The following is a 26,681-nucleotide window of genomic DNA, read 5'->3' as shown; positions in this document are numbered from 1 at the left end:
CTCGCGGCCAGCCCCAGCGCCCAAGTTCAAGCCTCGCGCGGGCCAGGGGGCGGGCCAGGAGGGGCAGGGGCGGGGACTGGGCGGAGACTGGAAGAGGGGGCGCGGTCTCAGTTCTGCCACCTTCCCCCCTGGCCAGGAGCGCAGCCGCCGCCGCCGCCGCCGCGTCCTCTCTCAGCTTTGCGCTCCGCCCGCTGTCTCTGCCGCCGCAGCCCGGCCCAGGAGCGCAGAGCCCCGGGCACTGGCCCCGCAGCCTATCCACCCTCTGGGCCGCGTGCCAGCTGCAACCGGCATGGGGGGCCACTAACAGCGGACACTCCTTCCCTCTGGCACCTCCCCGGGCCACTGGCCACTGGACCCCGGCCAGCGAGCCTCGGGCTCCTCTGGCCCCCAGTCCGGCGCCTGGCACGGCCCTCCGCTCTGCCCCTCCGGCTCTGAGCATCGTGTCCCCGCCCCCCCCCCCGCCCGCGCCTGGGACACCTGGGTCCTCCGGCGGCCCCAAGGAGAGGGGCGGGGGGGGGCATGAAGCCACTGGAGAAATTTTTGAAGAAGCAGACGTCGCAGCTGGCGGGGCGAACGGTGGCGGGAGGTCCCGGCGGGGGTCCGGGGAGCTGCGGTGGGCCTGGCGGGGGCGGGGGACCTGGTGGGGGCGGCGGTCCAGCCGGGGGACTGCGGCCGCTGCAGCGGCGTCAGAGCGTGTCTCGCCTGCTGCTCCCCGCTTTCCTCCGGGAGCCCCCCGCCGAGCCGGGGCTGGAGCCGCCCCCTGAAGAGGAAGGGGGAGAGCCGGCGGGGGTCGCAGAGGAGCTCGGCAGCGGGGGGCCCTGTTGGCTGCAGCTTGAGGAGGTGCCAGGGCCCGGGCCTCTCGGGGGAGGGGGACCCCTGCGCTCGCCTTCCTCGTACTCCTCTGACGAGCTGTCCCCCGGCGAGCCCCTGACTTCCCCGCCCTGGGCCCCCCTGGGCGCCCCCGAGCGGCCGGAGCATCTTCTGAACCGGGTTCTGGAGCGGCTCGCTGGAGGGGCCACCAGGGACAGCGCCGCCTCAGGTAAGGCTCCTCCATCCCGGAGTTGGGGGTTGTTACCCGGTTCTTCTTCCTTGCCCTTGGAGAGTGGGGGTGGCGCCATGGCGGGAGCCTCGGTGTGGGGCCGAGTGGTCAGCTGAAGTGGGGCAGCGGCCTAGGGGAGGAACAGACCCTTCTGCAGAAGGGAAGTGGCTGTGCCACCTTCCTCCCTGTAGCAGCCTCACCCACTGGCTGGAGAAGAAGGCGAACTCTTTCTCCGAACCTCAAGCCACCCTTCCTTTCCCCTGGACATTCTACCCACAGACTCTAATGGGTCCTGGAGGTTGACTACCTCCTTCTGTGGCCCCAAATTAAGGCCTGACACCCTAAGATGGAAGCTGCCCAGAGCATACCGTGCTTCACACCCCTCACTCCAAGAGGTGCTGCCCGAGACCTGAGAGATGTTCCCGGAGTCCCTGCTTCTGTCTAGAAACCCCAGAGCACAGGGCTGGCCCACTCAGTCGGGCAATGCCAGACAGGCGCAAGGCCCAAGCTGCCTTTCGGCCGGCAAAGGGATGCATTGTCCTTAGCAGCTTGATGGGGAAGGAGGCATTCTAGTTGGGGGCTGACTCAGAAGGTGTTTGCTGGGGGAGAGGTGGCTGGGCAGACAGACAGCAGGACCCTGCAGCATGGAGGGGATTCTGAGCTCCACCAACTCCTGCCCTTCCCAAGGTAGGCCTCAGCATACGCCCTCTTTAAAAAATAATAGCCACACCCTGAGAAGCTTATTCCCTAAACGATGATACTATTTCACCACTCCCCACCAGCACCCCTACTAAGGGAACTTTGAGGAAACCGAGACCCCAAATTGCAGGTTGGAGGTGGAGGTAAAAGGTTGGTGGGTCTTTAGGTCTGCCTCTCAGTATTTCACTAAGCCCAGCAAGGTCTGAGGGTGGGGAGCCCTGGTTGAGGGCCTCAAGGTGGGGGTTTCATACTTTGCTCTCAGACCTCTGTAGGGAGCCTGGACCTAGGCGTGTGGAATGGGACTCCATCCCCCACCCCCTAGATTTTTTTCAAGACCTGGGCCCTCTCCTTGGCTCAGCTGTCGTTGCCCTGGGGAGCTGACACCTTTTGGATTTAATTAGAAAAATATCAGACACACACAGCTCTCCTAACCATAACTTCCCGCCTACACCACACACCCTGTGTCTCTATGACACATTCCCTGGGGAGGCTGTGCATTGGACCAGAGCCTGGCTTGGAAGAGACAGACGCCAAACTGTAGCCCCCATAGCAGCATCTCCCCCACTCTGCCCCATGTTCCTCTTCCTTTGCTCTGGCTGAGCTCTCCTGTGAGATAGATAGGAACGATGCTGGGCATCCCTATTCCTTGTCACCATCCCTGGGGCCGGAGGTCGGGGCTGGGGCTCTCAGCCTCACTTTAAGAGCATAGCAAGGTAGCTGGGCAAAGAGGAAAAGGGAGAAACTGTCTTTCCCCTTCCACAGGGGCCTGGTGCCACACACTGTGCCTGGTCTCCCCTGGGAAAGGACTCTTGAGTTGCTTGTCATCCTATTATCTGGGCTGGCAAGCTAGATCCCCAGAGTAACTGGTTTGGGGAACCAGTTAGTAAATGAGAATTAGTTTAACCTACCACTCTGATATTCTCCAATATAACCAATGTTCTCAAGCCATCTTGGCTTTTTCCCAGGGTGTGTGGGAGGTGAGGGGGACTTACAGAAGTTATTCCCAAATCAGCCAAAGGCTCACAAACATCTAAGCAGCCCCACCGTGCTTTACCCCGACACTCTGGTTGCCTCAGGCAGATCGAGAAAAGAACAAAGACTCAGGAGTCTGGGTTCCTATTCCAGCTCCAGGCAAGTCCCTCCCAACTCTGGGCCTCAGTTTCTCATTTGTGAAATGCAGTAGTTAAAATAGAGGATCTTGTGTTGGTTCTCCTCCTCTACCTTCATGGCTTGAATCAGAGGCCAGGGCATGGTGAGCCAAGGGACTCAGAAGCCTTGGTTTTGTCTGGGGGCAGTGTCTGGGGACCTGGCCCTAACCTGTCCTGGTGAGGACACCTGGCTCCCTCCCTGCGCCCTGCTTGTCTGTGTGTGCCAGGCTGCCCTGCCCCACCCCAGGGCTGGCTGCAAGTCAGGGCGACCTTGTACCTGGCTGACTGGCTGAGCCAGGCCCAGATGGGGGTGTGGAGGGGAAAAGGGTGGTGAGAGCCACTCCCCTCCACCCTTCCATCATTAACCCTTCCGTCTCTGGGCATCTGGGGGACACAGGGTTTCTTCTTAAAGGCTTTTGGGATCAAAGAGATGGCAGTCACTCCCTCTCCCTTTTAATGGGGCTGGTTCTCACCTGCCTAGTTGGAACTCAAAGTTGTTAGGTAGAGAGTAGGGAGGGCAGGAGGGATGAACACACACACACACACACACACACACACACACACCACTGACTCTAACCTCTGTTTGGAAGTTCTTTTTGTCTAGAGACACTTCTGTGGTCTACCTCTTTTTTTCGGGCAGATCTCAAGTTTGCTATATTATCTGACCAGCTTCCCACATCCATTGAAGAGAAGTGGGCGTGACCAAAGGGCGCCCCCTCCTTCCCTCCAGCTGCCTTGGCAGCTGCCAACCCCACCCCCGCAGCGGCTGCCCAGAACCTTCACACGTGTGCGTGCGCGCTTGTGCAGAGCATGACGGGGCAGGTGGCCAGGGCTCCAGCCTGGCTAAGGAGAACTCACTCTAGGAGGCGGCGGTGGGGGGAGGGTAGTGAGTGTCCAGTCGGGCCCTACAAGTGCCCACCTGACATCAGTGGTGCCAATTGATCTCTACAGATATCCTGCTGGATGACATCGTCCTCACCCATTCTCTCTTCCTCCCCACGGAGAAATTTCTGCAGGAGCTACACCAGTAATATCCTTTTATGGAGCCTGCAAAAGGGGAGGTCGGGAGGAAGCCACTCCCCCTACCCAATGTGTGATGTCAGGGCCTCCACTCTTCCCTAGAAAATACACCTGGGTTTCGATTCCAGGGGTTTTACTCAGCAGCTGCGTGACCTTGGGCAGACCACTCAACCTCCTAAAGCCTCAGTTTCCTCTTCTGTAAAAGGGGGTAAATAGCACCTGCCCTGCCTACCTATGGGGCTGCTGTGGAGATCAATCTGATAGTAGATGTGGGAGTGCTTTGGAGACTGCAGAGTCCTGTGCAAGTGTAAGTTGTTATTATTCTATTAAGAGTGCCTCTCTCCCCCACTGGATTGCTGCTCTAAACATCTGGTTGCCCAGTGAGTTATTATAGGGTCCGATGTAAACATCAGGTCACAGCTATGCTTTAGTAAGGTCTGCTAGAGACAAGCCACTGGCTGAGCTATTCATAGGGTCTCATGTAAGCATAGGGCCTCTTGCTGAGTTATTTTAGGATCTAATTGTAAATGTCAGGCCACTGTGTAGAATACCATAGGCTCTCTTAGAAACACCGGGCCTTACACTGAGGTATGGTCAGGTTTGTGGTAAGGATCATTGGCCTTTACCAGCTCCAGGTTATGGGCCAGTCAGAGGTTGGGTGGGTCTGGGTAGGGTATCCTCAAGTGAAATTCAAACAGGCAGGATGTGGTCAGATGGATGTGGTCAAGTGGAAGCCATCCACACCTACTGTGAGAAAAATACCTGGGCTGAGGCATGAGGGGGTCTTGGCTCCAGGGACACCTGGATCTCCTTTCTTCTTGGCCCCAAGCCTAGAGAGCATTTGGGAGGGCTTAAGCAACCACTGCCTCTCATCTCCCTTCCCAGTTTCTTCAGGTCTCCCTGCTTGGGGCTTTTTCTTAACTAAGGGGTCAGCTTTGTTTGGGCAGGAGGCATGGAGGGCCCCGAGGGGCTGGGTCGGAAGCAAGCCTGTCTAGCCATGCTCCTTCATTTCCTGGACACCTATCAGGGGCTGCTGCAGGAGGAAGAGGGGGCTGGCCGCATCATCAAGGTGGGCCTGGGAAGAGAAGGCGGGTGAGCAGGCTATTAGCTCTGGAAGGGGACCCCTTTGAAGGAGCCATACTCCTCAAGCTGGGTACCTGGAAGAAGATGCCTGTGGGCCTTAAGTTTATACGGTCCCTCTGTGCTCCAAGGCATGGAGACCCTGCGCCAGCCCTTGCCGATAGTGATGCTTGGGATGACACCCCTGCCTTCACCTTCTCTCTCGTCTGCTCCCCAGGATCTGTACCTGCTGATTATGAAGGATGAGTCCCTTTACCAGGACCTTCGAGAGGACACACTGAGGCTGCACCAGCTTGTGGAAACAGTGGAGCTAAAGTGAGGGGAATGGGTTGGGGGGAGGGGACAGGACAGAAGTCCCCTTGTTCCTCTATCACAGGGACTGCCTCTGGCCTTTTGACTCCAATGCGGTTTTAGTTTTCAGTCCCTTTCTCTTGCTGGAGGGTAGCACAAAGCACGGCCTCCAGTGGCTTCCTTGTCTGTTGTCCCATCCGTTTCTTTGTTGATCCAGTGGTGTACTGGTACCTATTTAACAACCAGCACATCAGGGTCAAAAAAGCCCTGATGTGTAGCTTTTGCTGATTCCCATGGTGTAAATTCTTTCACTGGCTGCTTTAAAGCAACCAACGTGATGTCACCGAATGTGAAGCTGGGCAGAGAACAGAGGAGCAGTAGCAGGGCTTAGGTAGGATTTTCACCACACAAATACAAGAGAGGTAAATAACCTCAGAAGCACAGACAATAGCAAAATGTAGTAAAACAGGCCACTACCTTTTGTGGTAATAATTTGGCTAAAAGTTTATAAAACTTTTTTTTCATGGCTTTTTAAAAGGCAGTAGGCAGAATCGCCCCCAAATTTCACAATCCGCTGTCATGAGCCAATGTGAGCCCGCTTCAGGACTCCACTGCATCCATCCATCCATGTGTCCGTCTGTCCATCCATCCCTTGGACCACTTCAGTTTCTTTCCATCCCATCCCTACCGCCACAACCCCCGTTTAGGCCTCATTATCTCTCACCTGGAGTATCGCCACAGCCTCCTGTCCAGGGCTTCAGCTTATGGTCTTGTGTCCTCTCCTTTCTTCTTCTTCTTCTTCTTCTTCTTCTTCTTCCTTTTAAATTTTATTAATTTTGGGGGCGCCTGGGTGGCGCAGTCGGTTAAGCGTCCGACTTCAGCCAGGTCACGATCTCGCGGTCTGTGAGTTCGAGCCCCGCGTCAGGCTCTGGGCTGATGGCTCGGAGCCTGGAGCCTGTTTCCGATTCTGTGTCTCCCTCTCTCTCTGCCCCTCGCCCGTTCATGCTCTGTCTCTCTCTGTCCCAAAAATAAATAAAAAACGTTGAAAAAAAAAATTTAAAAAAAAAATAAATTTTATTAATTTTAAAAAATATTTATTTATTTTGAGAGAGAGACAGAGACAGAGTGAGAGCGGGGGAGGAACAGAGAGAGAGGCGGTTGGCGGGGCGGGCGGGGTGGAGGGCCGGACAGAGGATCCAAAGCGGGCTCTGTGCTGACAGCAGAAAGCCCAATGCAGGGCTTGAACTCATGAACCTTGAGATCATGACCTGAACTGAAGTCAGATGCTTAACCCACTGAGCCACCCAGGTACCCTGTGTCCTCTCCCTTCTTATGCTGACACCAGAGAGCTCTTTCCAGTTTGATGACATCCTGCTCCTATTCCAAAAACATCCTCGGCTCCCAATTGCCTATAAGACAAAATTGCAACATCCTTGCCCAGTGTTCAATGAACGCCCTTGCCTTTCTGCCTTCTGCCAATGCTTCCCACCTCATTTCCCAGCCCCCGTGACACTCCCTATACACCCCTGAACTCCTGGGCTCTCCCATTTTCCTACCATCATTTATGTGGTCCACTCCAGAAGGACTCCCCCATACCCACTTCTCTTTCTGTTGTCCTTCAAGGCCCAAGTCAGATGCCATCCTTTTTTTTTTTTAATGTTTATTCATTTTTTTGAGAGAGAGAAAGCCTACGCGCCAGCACGAATGGGGGAGGGGCAGAGAGAGAGGGGGACAGCGGATCTGAGGTGGGCTCTGAGCTGACAGCAGCGAGCCCGATGTAAGGCTCAAACTCACGAACCATGAGATCATGACCTGAGCCGAAGTCAGATGCTTAACCGACTGAGCCACCCAGGTGTCCCTCAAATGCCATCTTCTTGTTTTTTTTTAATTTTTAAAAATGTTTTTATTATTTTAATTTTTGAGAGAGAGACAGAGCACGAGCAGGGGAGGGGCAGAGAAAACAGGGGACAGAGGATCCCAAGCAGGCTCGAACCCATGAACCATAAGATCATGACCTGAGCCGAAGTCGGACGCTTAACTGACTGAGCCACCCAGGCAACCCAAATGCCATCTTGTTGATGAAAGTTCTCCCTGCCTCATACCAACAGAACTCTCCTTGTACCTTTGTTATATCACCTAACACCTCCTGCCTCGTGTTAGAAGTAGCTGTATACACATCTGTCTCCTCCCAGGCTGTGAAGTTCTTGTCATCAAAATTCAGCAAACAGCGGATGACCTACACCTATTATGTGCCAAGTAGTGTGCTAGGCCTGTGGGGTGAAAAAAAAATTTCAGGAAGAACTAAGCCCAGCCCTCAAACGCTCTCAGTCTTGTAGAAGAGATAAGATACGAACGTAAACAAATATTAGCCCAGTGTCCTACGGCAGTTAAAGCCAAAAAGTGACCTTTCCTGGTGGGTGGGGTAGATCAGAGAAGAATTCATGAAAGAGGTGGCATTTGATCTGGGTCACTTGGACTGTTGTCCCATGCTGTTCATTGTCTCTCTTCTGACCTCCTTCATCACTTTCTGAATCTGGTACTGGTGCATCCTTGACTCAGTTCTGATGTCCCTGCTTGATGTTGCCTGCCTGGCGCTCCATATGCCTGGCAGGACTTCCTGACGCCCAGCTGTGTCCATGTCAGGATCCCAGAGGAAAGCCAGCCGCCCAGCAAGCAGGTGAAGCCACTGTTCCGCCACTTCCGCCGGATAGACTCTTGTCTGCAGACCCGAGTGGCTTTCCGGGGCTCTGATGAGAGTGAGTGGGGGCACTAAGAGGGGCAGAGCTTCCGGGGTGGCTCAGAGGGCCCTCTGGGGTCTCTGGATTTGGGGCATTCTCCTTATGTTGTAGAACCTGTCCTGTTTCCAGCATCTTTTTCAGAAGCCAACCAATTTAGGGTTGGGGTGAGATGGGATGGGGAACAGAGGTGCCCTGGAGGGGACAATGCCAGCACTACCATTCTGCCTTCTAATGAAAACCCACCTTTCTGGCTCTGCCCAGTCTTCTGCCGGGTCTACATGCCTGACCACTCTTACGTGACCATACGCAGCCGCCTCTCAGCGTCAGTGCAGGACATTCTGGGTTCTGTGACAGAGAAATTGCAGTACTCAGAGGAGCCTGCAGGGCGCGAGGACTCGCTCATCCTGGTAGCTGTGGCTTCCTCCGGAGGTGAGGCTCAGGAACAGCAGGGCTGGGGGGGGGGGGGGGGGGAGCAGGCAGGAGAGGAGAAACTCACTTGCCCAGGGCTCTGGGGCATGGCTAAAGACACATTCTAGGCCGTGGCTACTTGAAGTGTGGTCCTGGGGTCAGCCACATGAGCATCACCTGGAAGCTTATTAAAACTGCAGCACCTCAGACCCCACCAGACCTGCTGACTCAGAATGAGCATTTTAACAAGATTCCCAGGTGATTCCTATGCACATTAAAGTTTGGAAAGCACTGGCCCAAGACACTTGGATTCTGATCTAGGTGCTTGCCTCTTACTCATCTTGGGATCTGGTTCTTTAACCTCCTGGAGGCTACGTTTTTGAGGCTAAAACACAGGGTAGGCCTCCAATCCCTGTGGGAAGGCAGAGAGCCTGCAATGTAGCCAGAATCCTATTTTCCTCTGAGGCAAGGGAAAAAATATTCCAGTATCATGGGGATGATAGAATGACAGAAGAGCTGTGGAAGAATGTTGGGGGGGTGAAAGAAGGTGATGAATGCCGAGGAAATCATTATTTGAAAATTTCAGATGAATGTGGCACAAACTGGTGATAACAGCAGTCCCATTCGTCTAGAATGTGTCCATGCAGGATTAGGAGTTTCTAGACGGGATGGCGACAGTGGCTGGGGTGTGTGAGGGTGCAGATAGCCAGGGCTGAGGCAGAACAGCTCGTTCTCCTGCAGAGAAAGTCCTTCTCCAGCCGACTGAAGACTGTGTCTTCACCACGCTGGGCATCAACAGTCACCTGTTTGCCTGCACCCGCGACAGCTATGAGGCGCTGGTAAGAACTCCGTCACAAGGCATTGGCTGGGAGTGAGGGCCCAGAGGGACTACGGGGCAGAAACTCACAAGCCCAGAGTGGAGCCCAGCCCCTGTGTCCCTGCCTGTCACCAGATGCCCCTCCCCGAGGAGATCCAGGTCTCCCCTGGAGACACAGAGATCCACCGAGTGGAGCCTGAGGACGTCGCCAACCACCTTACTGCCTTCCACTGGGAGCTGTTTCGATGTGTGCACGAGGTGGGGACTGAAGGTGGTGCTGGGCTGGGGGCCTGGAGGGAGAAATGTGCCAACGTGGGGTCCTGGAGACGGGCCATGTGTGCAGCTGAACTTTGCATTAGAAGGTGGCTGGCGGGGTGCCCTCGGGCAATTCACCCCCAGACCCTCTAAGCCTTACGTCTCCAATCTGAAAAAAGCAGCAAAGTGAGAGTCCTTAGTAAAGTGGGTCTAACCAGATAAGGTATCTTTAAAATATTCTCTCCTAAAGAGAGAAATTAAGGCAGTGACAATACTGTCTATCAGATGGTTAGAGGACCTGGCACCAAATAAGCGCCCAGTAGATGGGAGAGTATTATTAATGGTGCTTCCCCTCTTCCCCCATTTCTGTTGCATCCCGTCTTGTCCCGGCTTCTTCTAATTTCCACCCCTCCTACCCCTGCCCTCCTGCCTTTGCCTCCTCGGGTCCAATCCGCCTCCCGCCCACGCACACCCCCCACGCCCCGGCGGCCCCTCCGCCACGCTGACGTGGGTGCAGCTGGAATTCGTGGACTACGTGTTCCACGGGGAGCGCGGCCGCCGGGAGACGGCCAACCTAGAGCTGCTGCTGCAGCGCTGCAGCGAGGTCACGCACTGGGTGGCCACCGAGGTGTTGCTGTGCGAGGCCCCGGGCAAGCGCGCGCAGCTGCTGAAGAAGTTCCTCAAGATCGCGGCCATGTGAGTGCGGCCAGCCGGCGGAGGGGGAGCGCGGAGACCACCCCTCTCCCCCCACCTCGCGCTGACCTCGCCTCTCACCCCCGCAGCTGCAAGCAGAACCAGGACCTGCTGTCCTTCTACGCCGTGGTCATGGGGCTGGACAACGCCGCTGTCAGCCGCCTGCGGCTCACCTGGGAGGTGATGCATGGCTGCCCTCTCCTCTCCTCCCGCCTGGGCTGGCCCGGCTCGGGGATCTTGGCCTGCCGGGCTCACCCCGGTGCTGCCTCCCGCGGTGCGGCTGGCCCTTAGGGAGCCTTTGTGCCAGGCGGAAGGAGGCGCCCTCTTCTGGCAGATCCAGGCCCGGGGCACGCCGCTAGGTTAATGCGCCCTGTCCTTGTGCAAATTAGTAAAAAGCCGGAATCCCCGCCGGAGAGGGGGGCAGGCAGCCCAGGCCAGGTCGCAGACTTGGATGCTGGATTCCAGCCAGCGCTCAGTGAGGCCCCTTGTGCGTGGCAATGCCAACGCAGAGGCTCGAATTCCCCAGAATAATTCATTCCTCCGGGCTGCTTCAAGCTCCCCAGACCTCACCAAGGGCTGATTCTATTTCCCTACCCACCAGACCAGCTTGCCAGCCCCTTGCAAGATAGCCGGGCCCTTTCCCCCTCTGACACCTGGGGATTAGCCAGAGCTGCCCTGAAACGCAAGGAGCTCCAGTCTGACATTCCTTCTCCTTCCTTCAAACTCTCTGCAGAAGCTGCCCGGGAAATTCAAGAATTTGTTCCGCAAATTTGAGAACCTGACAGTGAGTGGGTTCAGCTCTTTTATCTGCCCCTGGGCTTGCACCCCAGAGACCCTCTGTTCCCACAAACCTTCCTCCTCAAGGTTGCCTTTCAGGTTTTTAGTGCCCAAGACCCTTCCCCTGGCATGCTGGGAGGGGGAAGGGTGGGTGGATTGCTGCCCTGTTTGCCTTGGAGGTGAGGGGAGGACAGTCAAGCTCCTCCCCATCTCACCCCCAGCTAGACACCCATACATACCTCTCTTTGATCAGAGATGGATCTAGGGCAGGGGGATGAGGGAGGAGTAGGGGGCATCTTTGAGGTACGCTGGGACTATGTGTCCCCTAACCTCTCTTCTGCGGAATGCCAGGACCCCTGCAGGAACCACAAAAGCTACCGAGAAGTCATCTCCAAGATGAAACCTCCTGTGATTCCCTTTGTGCCTCTGATCCTCAAAGGTGAGAGTCAATCCCATGCTCTTCTGGCCACAGTCTCTGTGCCTCAGTTCCGGCTATCAACCACTGTCACTTAGCTCTGAATGCCCACTGGAGAGGAGCCCCTCACTGAGGGGTCGTGGGGGAGGGGAAGGGCCCTTTGGATCTCCTCTCTTCTTCCTCACATTTGTTTCTCTTCCCTCCCCTAGACCTGACTTTCCTGCATGAGGGGAGTAAGACTCTTGTTGATGGTTTGGTGAACATTGAGAAGCTGGTGAGTGGCACGGCCTACCCTGGCCCGGGAGCAGGGGCTGGCATCCTTCCCCCCCACCCCCATCCTGGTAGCCCCCTAAAGACAGCAGCCTTCCTTCTTGGTGCCCAGCTTGCCTGACAGACTCCTGACCGTCCCTGCTGCCATTGCTGTGGCAACACGCCCACAGGCCACAAAGCTGACAGGGAGCTGGGCGGGGGGGGGGGGGGGGGGGGGGGCAACTCTACCTCCACTCACCGGCCCCATTACACCCCTTCTTTGGTTCTTCAGAGACCCTCCAGAATTAGACCCTGGAGGGAGTGGAGTCAAACCAGCAGAGTTGGAGAATAGACCAGGGGGAGCATAAGAGGGGGGGAGCATCTTTCTGTACCCTTTTTAGGGCTCATTTCTTGTCATCTCCCAGCATTCAGTGGCTGAAAAGGTGAGGACAATCCGCAAATACCGGAGCCGGCCCCTTTGTGAGTACCCAGGCTTCTAAGAGCTTTACAGGTAGAGCTTTGAGCGGGAGGATTCCGGGAGGAGACCATCCTCAATTCTTTATTTCCTTAAACTTGTCAGCTCTCCGTCCTCTCTTTGGCCTCTCTAGGGACCCTCCTGTCCCAATCCACACCCCTCTTCTCTGGCTGGTAGGCATGTAGAGCAAGAAGGGAGGCTGGGAGCCTGAAGGCCTCTCTCTTGTCACACCTCCAGGCCTGGATATGGAGGCATCCCCCCATCACCTGCAGACCAAGGCCTATGTGCGCCAGTTCCAGGTCATCGACAACCAGAACCTCCTCTTCGAGCTCTCCTACAAGCTGGAGGCTAATAGTCAGTGAGAACAGAGGTTCTGGTCAGTGCCCCACCAGGGTCCTTGGGCACCTGGCACTCAAGCACTTTGCACGCTATCCCAACCCACCTCTGACATCTTTCCCTTGGAGCAACTTCCTGCCCCTCAGGAAAGAGTCGGATGGACTTACCCCTGGGCTCATAAGCCTGTTCATCCTGCTGAAGTCCTCTCCCCCTTGCTCCTTCAAGCCAAAACCGCACTCTGCTGGGTACTGCCCTCGCAGGGATGGGGGGCAGAACACTCCTTCCTCTGCCCCCTCTCATCGAGGTCTGTTCCAGAGATGGAGCTTCCAACCTCCTCCTCCCACGCAGACAGGAAAGCTGCCCACATTGTCTGTGAGACAGAGTGGAACTGTGGAAGGGATTGGCAGCCTTCCTCTCCACCCATGGCCGGCTTCTCCCTGGTCAGGGCTGGGACCCCTGGATGCACCCCTCCTGGAATATTATATTGCCCTTGTGTCTGTGTGTGTGCGCGCGCGCGCGTGTGTGTGTGCACCTGTCCCCTTTAAGAAGCAGCAGCGCATCTGTAACTGAGGGAGGGTGTTGTGTGTAGCAGGGGTCCTTCTGTTTGGTGCTACCCTGGTCTACTTGGCCCTGTGATGGTGTGGGGTGCTGTCCCCACCCCCACCACTCCCTGCTCAGCTCCTTGTGCTGCCCCATGTGCCCAAGCCTGTGGGTGAAGCTGCTCGTGGGGCAGGGGGCAGCAGCGAGGGGGAAGGGGTTACCTGTCAGCCCTTGGGAGTCCTCCACTCACGCCTCCCCAGGGTCTCTGGGTGGGCTCTGGTGAGAGGGTAAGAGATGCTCAGGGAAACACAGGCCTAAGCTGCCTACAGGACACTCCCTCTGCATTGCGGGGTGGGACGTGGTGGTATCAGGAGTTGGGGGTGTTTGCTGCCCACACTCCTTCTTTTGGGGTGTCTTACTGCTAAGAAGGGAGCTGTCATCCCCCTCCTTCTGGCTCTTCTGTGGGACACCAACAACATGGTCTCTATTCTCCTCCCTGTGTTGACTCCCCCTTGGTCCTCCCCATCAGAGCTGGGGTGGGGCAGACCCCTGTCCCTGGGCAGGTAGCGCACAGAAGTGAGGGGAGGGAATGATGGCTGAGACCGTAAAGGCCACACTGGACTGTGGTGATGCCTTTAATACCTCTCTGTCTCCCCTCCCTCTCCCACACGGGCCTCCAGGGCTGAGGGGCGCAGGGCTCCTGGCAGCTACCGGGTGAGGTTCCCTGGCACAGCCTCACCCTCCTTTCTGGCGCCACCTCTTTCTCTTCTGAAGAGGCAGCAGCAGCAACAGCAAAAACAGCTGCTGCTCCTGCTCTGAGGGTGTATATATTTTTTACCAAAAGCTCTGGAATTGTAAATTTATTTTTTAAAACTCAAAGAGGGAAAGAGCCTTGTATCATATGTAAACATTGTATCATAGGTTATGTTGTACAGTCCCTTTTATACAGTGGTCTGTCTCGTTCCTGCCACAAAAGATGTCTATGGACCCCTCATTCCCCATACATACACCGGCACTGTGTCCCACCGCCTCCATCCCCCAAGGACGGTGACCATAGGCCCCCCTCCCGCTCCCTGCTTCCTCCCTGCAGCTTAACGCACGCCCTCCTCTCCCTGGGCCGCCCTCCTCCTGACCCCACGCAGCAGCCTTCTCTCGAAGCTCCCACAACCCTCCTCAAGCACTGGGGCCCACTGGTCCAGTCTTCGCTGCTTCCCGCCCCCAGCCGTGATGCCTGCCCCGCTGCTCCCCAGCTTTGCCAGAGTGAACCGTGTGTACCGTACAGGCTCGGTTGTCTGCAGAAGCCACTGGCTGGAGAAAAAGCTGATAAAGTCTATGAATCAAGCCGCTTGCTGTTCTCCATTCTGTTTCTCTGAGGGAGAGGGTGAGGGAGGGGAGAGGGGAGAGGGGAGCGCCTCTCAGTGTGCTGGGCCCCTCAGCAGGGCTGTTCTCAGTCTGGAAAGTCTGGAAAGACTTTTAAAATGTGGATGAGGGAAAAGTGCCAGCCTCTTAAGACTTGCCATATAGTGTCTGGAACTTGGAAGAGTGGAAGTTTGAGTTCTTCCATGTTCCAGGTGCCCTAGACATGGGATCTTGTTAAATTCTAACACCATAAGGTGGAAGATGGAATCCTAGCATAAGGTCCAAGTTACAGGCGAGCGAGGGGGCAGAACTGGGCCCCTAACTCAGATCTGTCACTGCAGACAGCATGCATGCACATTCCCCCAGCCGCTACCTAGACAGCACGCGCCATTCACACAACCAGTGTCTGCCAATTATACTAGGATGGGGGCATCTAGAGCCTTAGTGCTCTAAGGATGGCCTAAGCTCCAGCAGATGACATATTCAGACAGCTACCCATGAGTCCTTGACCTTCCCTTGGCCCACATCTGTTATTCCCGGTCTCCTGCATCTTAGAAAACGGTCCTCTCATCCACCCAGGTTTTCAAGGCAAGGATGCAGGACTCGCCCGGATGCCTCCTTCTCATCCCTCCCTCCCTCACTCATCAACCAGTCTGTCCTGCTACAATTCCAGGACACGTCCTGATTGATCCACTTCTCTGATTCCTCTATTACCATCTAGTGCAAACCATTTGTGGGTCTTGACCCACACTAGCCTCCTGTCTGGTGTCTCAGCTTCCTCTGCCCAACCCAACCCTAATCCCACCACTTGGTTCTCAGAGTGCAGCCAGGTTGCTCTGCTAAAAACCTACATCAGATCATGAATGACTACAATTTTAAAAAGTGGTAATACCAGTATCAGCAAGGGTGTGGAGCAACTGGAACCTTTATATGCTGTTGGTGGGAGTGTGAATTGGCACAGCTACTTTGGAAACCTGCTTGGCAGTGCTTACAAAGACTAAATGTACACCTAACCTATGACCTAGAATTTCCACTCCCAAGAGAAATCAGTGCTTGATGTCCAGTGAAAGACACAGCCAACAGTGATCAATAGCAGTTTTATTAATGACCGTGAAACTGGAAGAAGCCAGAATGTCCTTCAGCAGGTGAATGGATAAATCAATTGCGGTATACTATTACAACGGAATACTACGTAGCAATAAAAAAGAACAACTACAACCTGCATGAAGGAACCTCACTCACAGACGTAATGCTGAGTAAAAGAAGCCACACACATAAGACTACAAACGGTAGGATTCTACTTAAGAGAAATTCAAGAATAGACCCAATTAATCTATGGGGATAGAAGTAAAAATAGTGGTTACTTGATGGGGATCGGAGAGAGTATTGACTGGGAAGGGGCATGAGGAAGCCCTTTGTGGTGATAAAAATGTTTTATATTTTTAAAACTTTAAATTTATTTATTTTGAGAGAGGCAGAGACAGTGCACGTGGGGGAGGGGCAGAGAGAAAGGGAGACAGAGAATCCCAAGCAGGCTCTGCAGTGTCAGCGTGGAGTCCAGTGTGGGCTTGAACCCACAAAACCATGAGATCGTGACCTGAGCTGAAACCAAGAGTCGGACGCTTAACCGACTGAGCTACCCAGGCGCTCCAAGAACGTTCTGTATCTTGACCTGGGGGGTGGTTATGTGTGTGTGTTCACTCAATTGTGAGATTTACACAATAACTGTAGGTTTGTTACATCTCGGCTAAAACAATTCAGATTGCAACACTCCTGTTTCCAATAACGCATTAAGAATCAAAATTCTCCCTCTCCGACCCCATCTCCTGCCCCCTCTCCTCTTACCCCACTGCAGCCACACTGACTGCTTTACTGTTCCTTAAAAACCCTAAGACCCATTCCTGTCTCAGGGAATCACCTTTGCTCTTCTCCGAGCCTTTCCTGACCACTCTGTTTCCATCTCACCCACCCCCACTCTGTCCCCTACCCCCTGTATAGTCAAGGCACTCATCACTCCCTGACATCATATATATTCCCTGTGTATTTTCTTTGCGCCCACTCCCCTACAAGGATGTTAGCTCCATGTGTGTCTTGTCTGCTATCCAGAGCCGAGAACAGTACCAGGCACAGAGAAGACGCTCAATACATATTTGCTGAATTAATAAATTAGGTTGGTTGAAATAGGAGCAGTAAGAGCGGACACAACACAAGATGATAAATGCTCTAGGAATTGAGCTAAAGAGATTCACTACTGGTCTGAGGATGGGGTGGTGGTGGTGGGGACAATAAAAGAAAACTTCTTGAGAACGATGACTTAGGCCTTGAAGCAGGTTTGATGGCCAAAGTGCAAAAGTGGGAAGTCAGGGATGAGGCACTGGGAGGCACTGAGAGCTGCCTCTGCCCTGCTGGACTGGTTACAAGGGAAGCCAGACGTATGGGGGCTGGACAGGTTCTGCCCTCTTTAAAGGGTGCTGGTCGCACCCTCAAGGACTCCATGCCCTGGTGCAGGATCATAGGGACCAGTCCTTTCTGTCCCTGCTCTTCTACCCCCAGGGAGGGCAGAGAAAGTGGTCTGGGCTATTCTCCTTATCCCCATCTTGGCCACCTCCAGAGCCATCAGTCATCTGCTCTCTTTCAGGGGTGATGATAAGAACTGACACTTGGAACGGTGTCCTTTGCCACTCACTGTGCTTGACTTTATGTGCCTTCTCTCAATTAATCTTCCCAACAAATAGGTTGGCTCTATCAGCGTCACTTTCCAGATGAGAACCAAGGTCATGAGAAATTTAGCATCACAGGCACAGAGAGGCCAAGTCACAGCTAGCAAGAATTTGAATCCAGTTATTCTGACTCCGGAGACCACAGTTTAAGCTCTGCACAATCCCCAGAGCTTGAATAACTGAGAAATGGCCATCTTGCACTCATCAGGGCTGCAGTGGTCACTTGACTGGAGCTGGGTGACTGGGGTGTGGGGGACATATATCCTTTCTGGTCCCTTCCTCACCCTGTCTGAATTCTGCTTCCTTGTGGGGAGAGTGGCCGAGAGACAAGAGACGTGGCCAAGGTCTACTGTGGACTGAGAGGGGAGAGGACAAACTTACTTAGTAGCATTGCACATCGTAGGTCTAGCAGTGAACAAAAGGGTGAAAATGATTTGGAGTGGTCACAAGACCAGCATGAGATGCCCTCTTGAGGAGGTGTAGAGAGAGGAGTGAAGAATTTCAACAGTGCCCTTTGAATCCACTAGGTGTCACCACCATGATTTCTTTCTCCTGAAGCTTGGGGCTAGGAGGCGGGTAGAACATTTCTTGGGGTGTACTGAATCTCTCACATGGTTGGTCTATCCCCAGGCATGAGTCAGAAGTTTGACCAGAATAGCTTGGATCTTTCATGCTCCTCTTTCTGCTGGCTTTTTCCCACTTAGCATTTAAACCCTCTCATCTCCCCATTTTTAAAAAGCACTCTCTTGACCCTACATGCTTGCTCCAGCTTATTGTTCCCTCTCTCACTTGGCAGTTCAAGGCCAAACTGCTGCAAAGGATGGTCTCCACCTCCTCATCTCCCATTCATTCCTTTTTTATTTTGTCTTGTTTCCTCAACTTTCCATCATGAATCATCTTAAACACAGAAAAGTTTAAAGATTAGTACAGTGAATAGCCTTGAAACTTTCTAGATTCTACAATTACCATTTTGCTAATTGGCTTTTGTTGTCTCTTTCCCACTTCCTCTCCCTCTCTCTCTCTCCACACACACACACACACACACACACACACACACACACTTTCTTTTGCCAAGCTATTTGAAAGTAAGTTGCAAACAATATCATTTCACTCCTAAAAGCCTCAGTGGAAACTTCCTAAGAATAAGGACAATTTCCCGCATATCCACCACAGCATTATCACACCTAAGAAAGCCAGCAGTAGTTCTCAGATATCATCTAATATTCAGTCTCTATTTGATTTTCCCAGGTTGTCTCAAAAATCTCTTTTTAAAAACTTAAAAAAAAGAGGGGTGCCTGGCTGGCTCAGTCAGTAGAGCATAGGACTCTTAATCTCAAGGTTGTGAGTTCAAGCCCCACATTGGGTGTAGAACTTACCAAAACAAAACACTTAAAAAAAGAAATCCTGGGGGTGCCTAGCTGGCTCAGTCAGCAGGGCATGTGACTCTTGGTCTTGGGGTCATGAGTTCAAGCCCCACGTTGGGGCTAGAGATTACTTAAAAACTTTTTTTAATTAAATCTAAATCTTTTTTTTTTTTTTAAGGTGGGGGGATTCTGATCCAATCAAGGCGCAGCAGTGCATTGGGTTCTTATATCTCGTTTCTTTTAATTTAAAACAGCTCTTTTCTTTTTTTCCAACAACATTGACTTTCCGAAGTCTAGGAGAGATGTCTTGTAAAATGTCCCAGATTCTTGACTTCTCTGTTTCCCCATGCTCTTGTTCCCTTATACTTTCATCCCCTCTAATGTAATGTACATTTTTCTAGTAGTTACACTTAAAAAGTAAGAACAGGCGAATTAATTTCAATAATATATTCTATTTAACTCAATATATACAAAACAATGTTATTTTAACATGTAATTGATATGAAAATACTGAGCTATTTTACTTTTTTTATATTAAGTCTTTGAAACCTGGTGTTAATTTTATATTTAACACCATATTTCAAGCTAGACTAGTCACATTTTCATTGTTTAAGAGCTACAAGTGGCTAGTGGCTCCCAAATTGGACAATTTAGCTCCCAAATTAGCGAACATTCCTTATAGTGGTTTTCTGGAGCTTAAATATTCTAGAAAAAAATACTTTTTAAAAAGTTTATTTATTTATTTGGGGGTGGGGGAAGGAGCAGAGAGAGACAGAGACAGAGAGACAGAGAGACAGAGAGAGCCCCAATAGGCTCCACACTCAGCAAAAAGCCTGATGCAGGGCTTAATCCCACAAACCGCAAGATCATAACCTGAGCCCAGATCAAGAGTTGGATGCTCAGCCCACTGAGCCACCCAGGCACCCGTAGAGAAGAATACTTTATAGGTGATGCTGTTAATACCATTGTACTGGGAGGCAAATAACGTCAGGTTGGTTCCTATCAGTGATGGCTGAGTTTGTCCAGGAGGATTGCCAGATCTCTCCATGAAAAAGATAATATATTTCTTCTCTCTTTGTTGTATGTGGTGATTTTTGCATCTTGCAAATATCCTATTTATCTCATTCTTTCCTGCTAAAAAATTATGTTTAAATGTGTAATTTTTCGATCACGCAAAAAGTTTAAAGACTAATGTAATGAACACCCATGTCTCCACCATCCAGCTTAGGAAATAAAACCTGACCCTGCAGCTGAGGCCCCCGGTGCCTGTCCCCAGCCACGTCTCCTTCCTTTCTCCCCAGAGACAACCGCTTTCCTAAGTGTGGTATGTTTCCCTGTATTTCCATAAATATTTACTGTGTATGTGTACATCTCAGAACAATATATTTTTTTTGCATTCTGGGGAGTAACAATTTTATTGAGATATTTACATGCACTATTTAAAGTGTACAGTTCAATGGCTTTTAGCATAACCACGAAGTCGCGTGACTATTGCCACAATTGACTTTAGAACATGTTCATCACCTCAAAAAAGAAATCATACAAGAGTGTTCAGAGCAGCATTATTTGTGATAGCCAAAAAGTGGAAACAACTCAGTATCCATTAATTGATGTGTGGATAAACTAAAATGTGGTATATCCATAAAATGAAGTATTATTTAGTGATAAAAAGGAATGAAGCACGGATACAGGCTACAATGTGGATGCACCTTGAAAACACTACACTAAGTAGAAGAAGCCAGACACAAAAGCTCACATATTGTATGAAATGTCAAATCTATAGACAGAGAGTGGATTAGGGGTTGCCAGGAGACAGGAGGAAGGCAGAATTGGGAGAGGCTATTAATGGGTACAAGTTTTCTTTTTTTTTTTTTTTTCCCCCGTCCCCCAAGTTTTCTTTTTGGGGTGATGAAAAAGTGCTGGAATTAGATAGCGGTGATGGTTGCACAATACTGAGAATATATAAAACCTGCTCAACTGTACACTTTCAAGTGGTTAAAACGGTTTCCTGTTATGTGAACTTTGTGTGCTTGACTTGTAGACACATAGCTCCAATCTGCCTCTGTCTTCACCTGGAGTTCTCCCCTGTGTATGTCTGAGGCCTCTCCTCTTCTTGTACGGACATCTGTCACTGGATTTAGGGCCCACCCTAATCTACTTCATTTCATCTTGACCCACCTGGCTTCAATTTAACTAATTTTATCTGCAAAGACCTTATTTCCAAATAAGGCCAAATTCTGAGGTTCCAGGTGAACATGAATTTTGGGGGGGACACCATTCAATCCACTCCAAGATCCTTTAACCATTGGTTAATTGGGTTATTTGTCTTTTTATTACTGAGTTTTAAGAGTTTTTTAATATTTGCATGTTTTAAAACTTTATATAAATACTGTCCTCCTAGGTATAGTGTTCAGCAACCTTCCCTCCTCAAGGTTATGCTTGTGAGATTCACCCAGGTCAATAGGTGTAACTCTAAAAACAAAAACAAAAAAACAAGTCAGGGTGCCTGGGTGGCTCAGTCGGTTGAGTGTCCGACTTCGGCTCAGGTCATGATCTCGCAGTTTGTGGATTTTAGCCCCGTGTTGGGCTCTGCGCTGACACTTCAGAGCCTGGAGCCTGCTTCAGATTCTGTGTCTTCCTCTCTTTGCCCCTCCCATGCTCATGCTTGGTCTCTCTCTCTTAAAAATAAATAAATATTAAAAAAACATAAACAACCCCCAAAACCGTAACTCCAGTTTGATTTTGTTGCTTTTTTCATTCTTCAACCCAGTGCATCTGGCGTCCACCCTCAGTGCTCACTGAAACTGTTCTTGTCAAGGTCACTGACTCCCATGTTACCAAATCCAAGGGATACTTATCTGTTCTTTCATTGGCATTTGATATTTCTGACCACTCTTCCTTCCTGAGCACTTATTGCCACTTCCAGGACACCACGCTCTCAGGATTTCCCTCTGTCCTGTTTATCTCAATCTCCCGTGTGAGCCTTCTCCCTCAGTTTGGTCCTTGCATTTGGGGTGTCTTGGCTCTGTTCTAAGCCCTCTTCTCTTCTCACTATAAACCTGGGCTTAGAGTTCATCAGTATCATTCTGCTTGGAGATCTATTGCTGCATAACAAACTATTCTAAATGTAGTGCCTCAAAACAACCACCATTTTATAACTTCTCATGATCCTCCCGGTTGGTTGATGGGAGCTCACCTGGACAGCTCTGCTGTCTTAGTTGGGGGTGTCTCTTGTGGCCACAGTCAGAAGGTAACTGGAGCTGGAATGTCCATGATGGCTGGCTTGCTTGTCTCCCACTCCAGGGGCAACAGCTGGAATGCTGGGATGGCTGGACCTCCCTTTCTCCATGCCCAAGCTTCTCTCTCCAGATGATGTCCACAGCAGAGAGGCTGATTTCCCACATGAGACCTTAGGGGTCCCCAAAGCAAGAGTGGAAGCTGCCAGGTCTTCTTAAAGCTTAGCCCTGGACCTGGTGCAGCTGACTTCCGCTGCATTAAAGGCTGCCACAGGCCGGCCCAGATTCCATGGATACAAGGAGTCCTGGGTTGTCAGGGGCCATCTTACTCCACAGTTTAGGAGTCCCACATTGCTAGGATCACTCTTTTAAGTTCCAGACCCAGATATGTAGTGGTCTACCTGACCTCTCTTTGCTCCCTCACCAGGCTCCTCGGGCTCATTTAGTCCTGGCCTGTCTTCCTCTGGGCCTCTCTAAGCTAAGTGTTAGCATCATGTGCACATAGGAGGTTAGCCCAAAGCCTGAGGGTCATCTTTGGCTTGTCCCTGTCCTCAACCCTCACATTCCACTTCTTCAATATCTCTTGAATTACTTCTTCCATCTCTACTGCTCATACCTAATAATGATCATAGCTAAGATTAGCGGGTGCTTTCTGAGTGGGTATGCACTTTGGACACATTCCATCCAATCTTATCTCCATTTTATAGATGACAAGACTGAGGCTGGTAGAGATTGAGTAACTTGCCCAAAGTCTCACCTTATTCAGTAGTGGGAGAACTGAAACTCAAGCCCTTTGGCTCTGCAGACAGGCAGGCCTGCCTCCAAAGCCTTTGTGTCGGGCTGGTGCCCCGCTGCCACTCACCACAGGCAACCGTCATCTCCCACTTACCTGTTCACAGAAGCCTCCCAACAGGTGTTTCTGCCTCCCATCTGGACCCATCTAATCCATCCTCCACCTTTCAGTCAGATGGATTTTTCTGGAAGGCAAAAGGGGCCACAGCACTTCTCGGCTTAAATCTTTCAACGGTTTCCCTCTCAACCTGAAGATAAAATCTAACTTTTCACGACAGATAATAAAGTCCTTCATAAATTGGCTCCCGTCAATTTTGACAGTGTACCGTGGGGCATTGGTTCTCTATGGGGGCATTTTGGAAATTTGTGGAAGCTTTTTTGTTGTTGTTGACCACAACGATAAGGATGTGCTGTAGACATTTGGTATGCAGGGGGCAGGGATGCTAGGGGGCTGCAATGCAAGGGACAGAACCACACAGCCAAGAATTATCCTAGGTTCCACATGGCTTTCAAGGTCCTATTGACATTCCATGTGGAAAATCCATTAAAAAAAACCAAACAAAACAACACACTTAGCTGGGCCTATAATCTATCTCCATTAACCCTATACCCAAGGGAGGAGGTGACAGACTTATTTCTGGTTCACCCTTACCAGAAATAAAGCCCTTTATTTCTTTGAGGGTTCCATTTTTACAAAGAAGAATTTTTTGTTAAACTCCCCTGTTGAGGAGGTTCTGAGGCATTTATTTTTTCCATGAGACACTGACCAAAGCTCATGTTCACCTAGTTAGGCAAATGTCCTTAGAGCAAAAACCTGCGTCAGTGTTCTACTTACCTCTCTACAAACCCCGCCTTCACTTTGTTTTGCCCTGAAAATTCCTTACTTTTTCATTGAAGCACTGACGATACTTTTATTTTTGTATGTTTATTTTTGAGAGAGAGCATGTGCAAGGGAGGGACAGAGAGAGGGGGACAGAGGATCCGAAGCAGGATCTGCACTGACAGCAGCGAGCCTGATGTGGGGCTCAAGCTCATGAACCACGAGACCATGACCTAAGCCGAAGTTGGATGCTTAACCAACTGAGATACCCAGGTGCCCCAAAGATATTTTACTTTTTTTTTTTCTTGCTTGCTTGCTTGCTTTTTGAGAGAGAGAGAGGGAGAGAGTGAGAGTGAGTGGAGGAGGGGCAAAGAGCAAGGGAGAGAGACTCTTTAAGAATCTCAAGCAGGGGCGCCTGGGTGGCTCGGTCGGTTGGGCGTCCGACTTCGGCTCAGGTCATGATCTCACGGTCCGTGAGTTCGAGCCCCGCGTCGGGCTCTGTGCTGACAGCTCAGAGCCTGGAGCCTGTTTCATATTCTGTGTCTCCCTCTCTATCTGCTCCTCCCCAGTTCATGCTCTGTCTCTCTCTGTCTCAAAAATAAAGTTAAAAAAAATTAAAAAAAAAAAAAAAAAAAAGAATCTCAAGCAGGCTCCACACCCAGTTGGGAGCCTAACGCTAGGCTCAATCTCATGACTATAAGATCATGATCTGAGCTCAAATCAAGAGTCAGACACCTAAGTGACTGAGCCGCCCAGGCACCCCTAAGATGTTTTTTAATATTTTCCTATCCAGGATTTTTTTGTTGTTTTTTGAGAGGTCTCCCAGGTGTTTGGCCTGTCATATTATCAAAAAAGGAAATTGCACACATGAAACATTTTTGCACAAACTGAATATAACCTGTTTTTTAAATGAATACACTTATTGTGTTGTTTTGTGTTGTTCAGAACTTTACCATAAGTCTTTCATCATTTTAGGAAATCACATCACAAATGACAATGCAGGGGAACCTGGGTGGTTCAGTCGGTTAAGCTTCTTGATCTTGGCTCAGGTCATGATTTCACAGTTCGTGGGTTCAAACCCCGCGTCGAGACCCAAGCTGGGAGCATGGAGCCTGCTTGGGATTCTCTCCCTCCTTTTCTCTCTCTGCCCTTTCCCTGCTCATATACACTCACTTGTGTGTATGCTCTCTTTCAAAATAAGTAAAATAAACATTAAAAAAAATGACAATGCAGGGTCACTTGGTATGGGCATTAACAGCACAGACTCTGGAGCCAGTTCTATTTTGTGCATATGTGGCTTTGGGCAGGATAGTTACTCCTTCTGTGTCTCAGTTTCTTCATTTGTAAAATGGGGGTAATAATACCTACCTCAGAAAGTTATTGTGAAGATTAAATGAGCTATGACATGTGAAGTTATGCCAATGTTACATGGTAACATGGTGTTAATAAATGTCAGATGTTATGATGATTTCTTCGACCTAATTTCTTGCCTTTTTCCAAGTTCTAGCTCTAACCACATCAAAATGCTTTGAGTTTTTGGAAGGTGCCCTGATTCTTATTTTGCACATACTCTCCCTCTGCTCTGGGATGCTTTTCTCTCTCCTCTAGCCCTGCCCAATTCTTATTTTCCCATCAGGCCTCACTTTCTTCATGAAGCCCATGCCTAGTTCCCCAGGTGAGATGTCTCTGTGCTCCACCCCAGTGACTGCCCTCAGCACAGAGTGATGTTATAGAGAATGGTGGGGGGGAAGGCGGGGTGGGGGCAGCTAACATTAGCTACAGTGGGCAGGGAATGCCTCTGAGGAGGGGACATTTGAACTAAGGCTTGAAAAATGCGGAAGGGGCAGAGTAGAGGCAGTGCAAAGGCCTTGAGGAGCCACTGGGTGCACTGCAGTGATAGAAAGCAGGTTCACACTGTATATGATGAGCAAGGAGGAGACAGAATGGACACGAAGTTGAAGAACGGGGGGCTTGGGTCTACCATCTTCCTGACCCAATCACCCCACCTTCAGACACGCAGGACTACATACCTGAAAATCTTTAGCTTTATACCCACTGGTCCCTATGCCTGGAATGTGTCCCCTACCTTCTCTGACTAGTAATGAAATTCTACTCATCCTTCAAGGCCAAGTTCAAAACCATTTACGAAACCTTCTCCCATTCTTTAGCAGGAGTTAATCACTCCCTGTCTGACCTCTCACAGCACATAGGTCCCCATGGCACTAATTACACGCTGACTTGTATCTCAGCTAGCTGTTTACATGCCCGTCTGCCTACCACACAGTGAGTTCCCTGAAAACTAGGCTCTTAGTCATCTCTGTAACCATCTCGTGGTGCCTAGCCCACAGCAGGTTCTCAATGAATGCTGTGACATTGACTAGTGGGTGCTGCCCAGCACTACTCATGGCACAACAGAAGGAAAACAAAAATAATAACAATTTACAATTTATCACATGCCTTCCCATTCATTACTTGATTTGAGCCTTCCAATAACCCTATAAAACAGTTGAGACAAGCACTATTAGTCCCATTTTACAGATAGGGTAGTTGAAGCCCAAGGGCACACAGCTAGTAAGCAGTGGAAACTGAGTCTCAATCCTATCCCCTTACTTTGGATTTAACACAAGGAAGGATGCCAGAGAGATGCAAAGAGCATTTTGAGGATATACGGCAATGGGGTTAGCTATAGTAGAAAAGAGCTTTTGTGAGTGGACTAGGGAGAGATCCTTACTCAGCTGGGAAGGAGTTAACAGCAGCTCCACCACGGAGGGCACAGGATTCCTCTCCCTGACCCAAGCAGCTGGAGGAGTCTGCAGCACCATCCCCCAGCCCCGGAAACTAGGGAACCCCCGGCCCGCGGAAGAGACGTGTTCACGGGTGTTCAGGTCAGGTGGCTATGACGTTAAGGATGACTTGTTGGCAGGGGCTTGCCTCTCTGTTGCTATGACAACAGGAGCTAGACTACTGGGCCCCAGCAAGGTTGAATGAAGAGGGTTCTTCCTTGACTCGAAACTACGGAAGGACATTTATGGGGCAGGTGCGTGGGTGTGTGTGCGCGCGCGGTAAAATAAAAATGCAAAAGCTATGTTCAAGACGGTAGCTCAGTGGTTCTCCACCTCGGTAACATGTTGGATTTACCTGCGGAATTTAAAAGTCTCGATGCGTAGGACATACCCCAGACCAATTAAATCAGAATCTCTGGGCTTCACTCTCTGCCTGTCTTCGCAGACGATTCCAGTCGCTGAAGTTGCAAACCCTGCTTTGAGGAGGTAGGCGGAATTTTCGCGACCTTCCCAAGATGGCGGCTACCCGACCGCTTCCGCCTTTACGTGCGCCGTTAGGGGGCGGGCTTTCCGATAGCGCGTGCGTGTAGTGTCTTTTCGCCCCCTGCTCCCTCCTCCTCTTTCCCC

At 51.2% G+C, this 26,681-nt stretch overlaps 2 protein-coding genes and 1 long non-coding RNA gene across 5 annotated transcripts in view; 2 read left to right on the top strand and 1 right to left on the bottom strand.

Annotated features, from left to right (window-relative positions):
• The first annotated feature begins 112 nt into the window (after positions 1-112).
• Positions 113-14,321, top strand: RAPGEFL1 (Rap guanine nucleotide exchange factor like 1). Its single transcript, XM_047845879.1, has 15 exons — positions 113-1,039; positions 3,838-3,916; positions 4,840-4,975; positions 5,204-5,301; positions 7,921-8,033; positions 8,277-8,444; positions 9,165-9,262; positions 9,376-9,498; positions 10,013-10,191; positions 10,278-10,368; positions 10,922-10,972; positions 11,317-11,404; positions 11,590-11,654; positions 12,055-12,109; positions 12,342-14,321. Exons 1-15 carry the CDS (start codon positions 520-522, stop codon positions 12,464-12,466), a joined length of 1,989 nt encoding a protein of 662 aa, XP_047701835.1. The 5' UTR covers positions 113-519; the 3' UTR covers positions 12,467-14,321.
• Positions 14,322-19,327: 5,006 nt separating this feature from the next.
• Positions 19,328-26,635, bottom strand: LOC125158603 (uncharacterized). The gene is made up of 3 exons (XR_007149445.1): positions 26,410-26,635; positions 21,620-22,636; positions 19,328-20,895 (listed from the first exon to the last, which is right to left on the bottom strand). It is a non-coding gene; the product is annotated as an uncharacterized LOC125158603 (long non-coding RNA).
• Positions 26,293-26,681, top strand: part of WIPF2 (WAS/WASL interacting protein family member 2) — a 50,150-nt gene continuing 49,761 nt past the window's right edge. The window contains exon 1 of one of the 3 annotated variants that reach the window (XM_047845891.1): positions 26,293-26,308. The gene's annotated coding sequence lies outside the window, so the exon portion shown is untranslated. Of the gene's footprint in view, positions 26,309-26,459; positions 26,541-26,681 lie in introns of those variants that run through there. The other 2 variants (XM_047845893.1, XM_047845887.1) reach the window with 2 other exon arrangements.

The sequence above is a fragment of the Prionailurus viverrinus genome, unplaced genomic scaffold (genome assembly GCF_022837055.1).
Source record: "Prionailurus viverrinus isolate Anna unplaced genomic scaffold, UM_Priviv_1.0 scaffold_35, whole genome shotgun sequence".
Lineage (NCBI taxonomy): Eukaryota > Metazoa > Chordata > Mammalia > Carnivora > Felidae > Prionailurus > Prionailurus viverrinus.
Note: the sequence above shows the minus strand (reverse complement) of the source record. Positions and strands in the feature narration are given on the sequence as shown.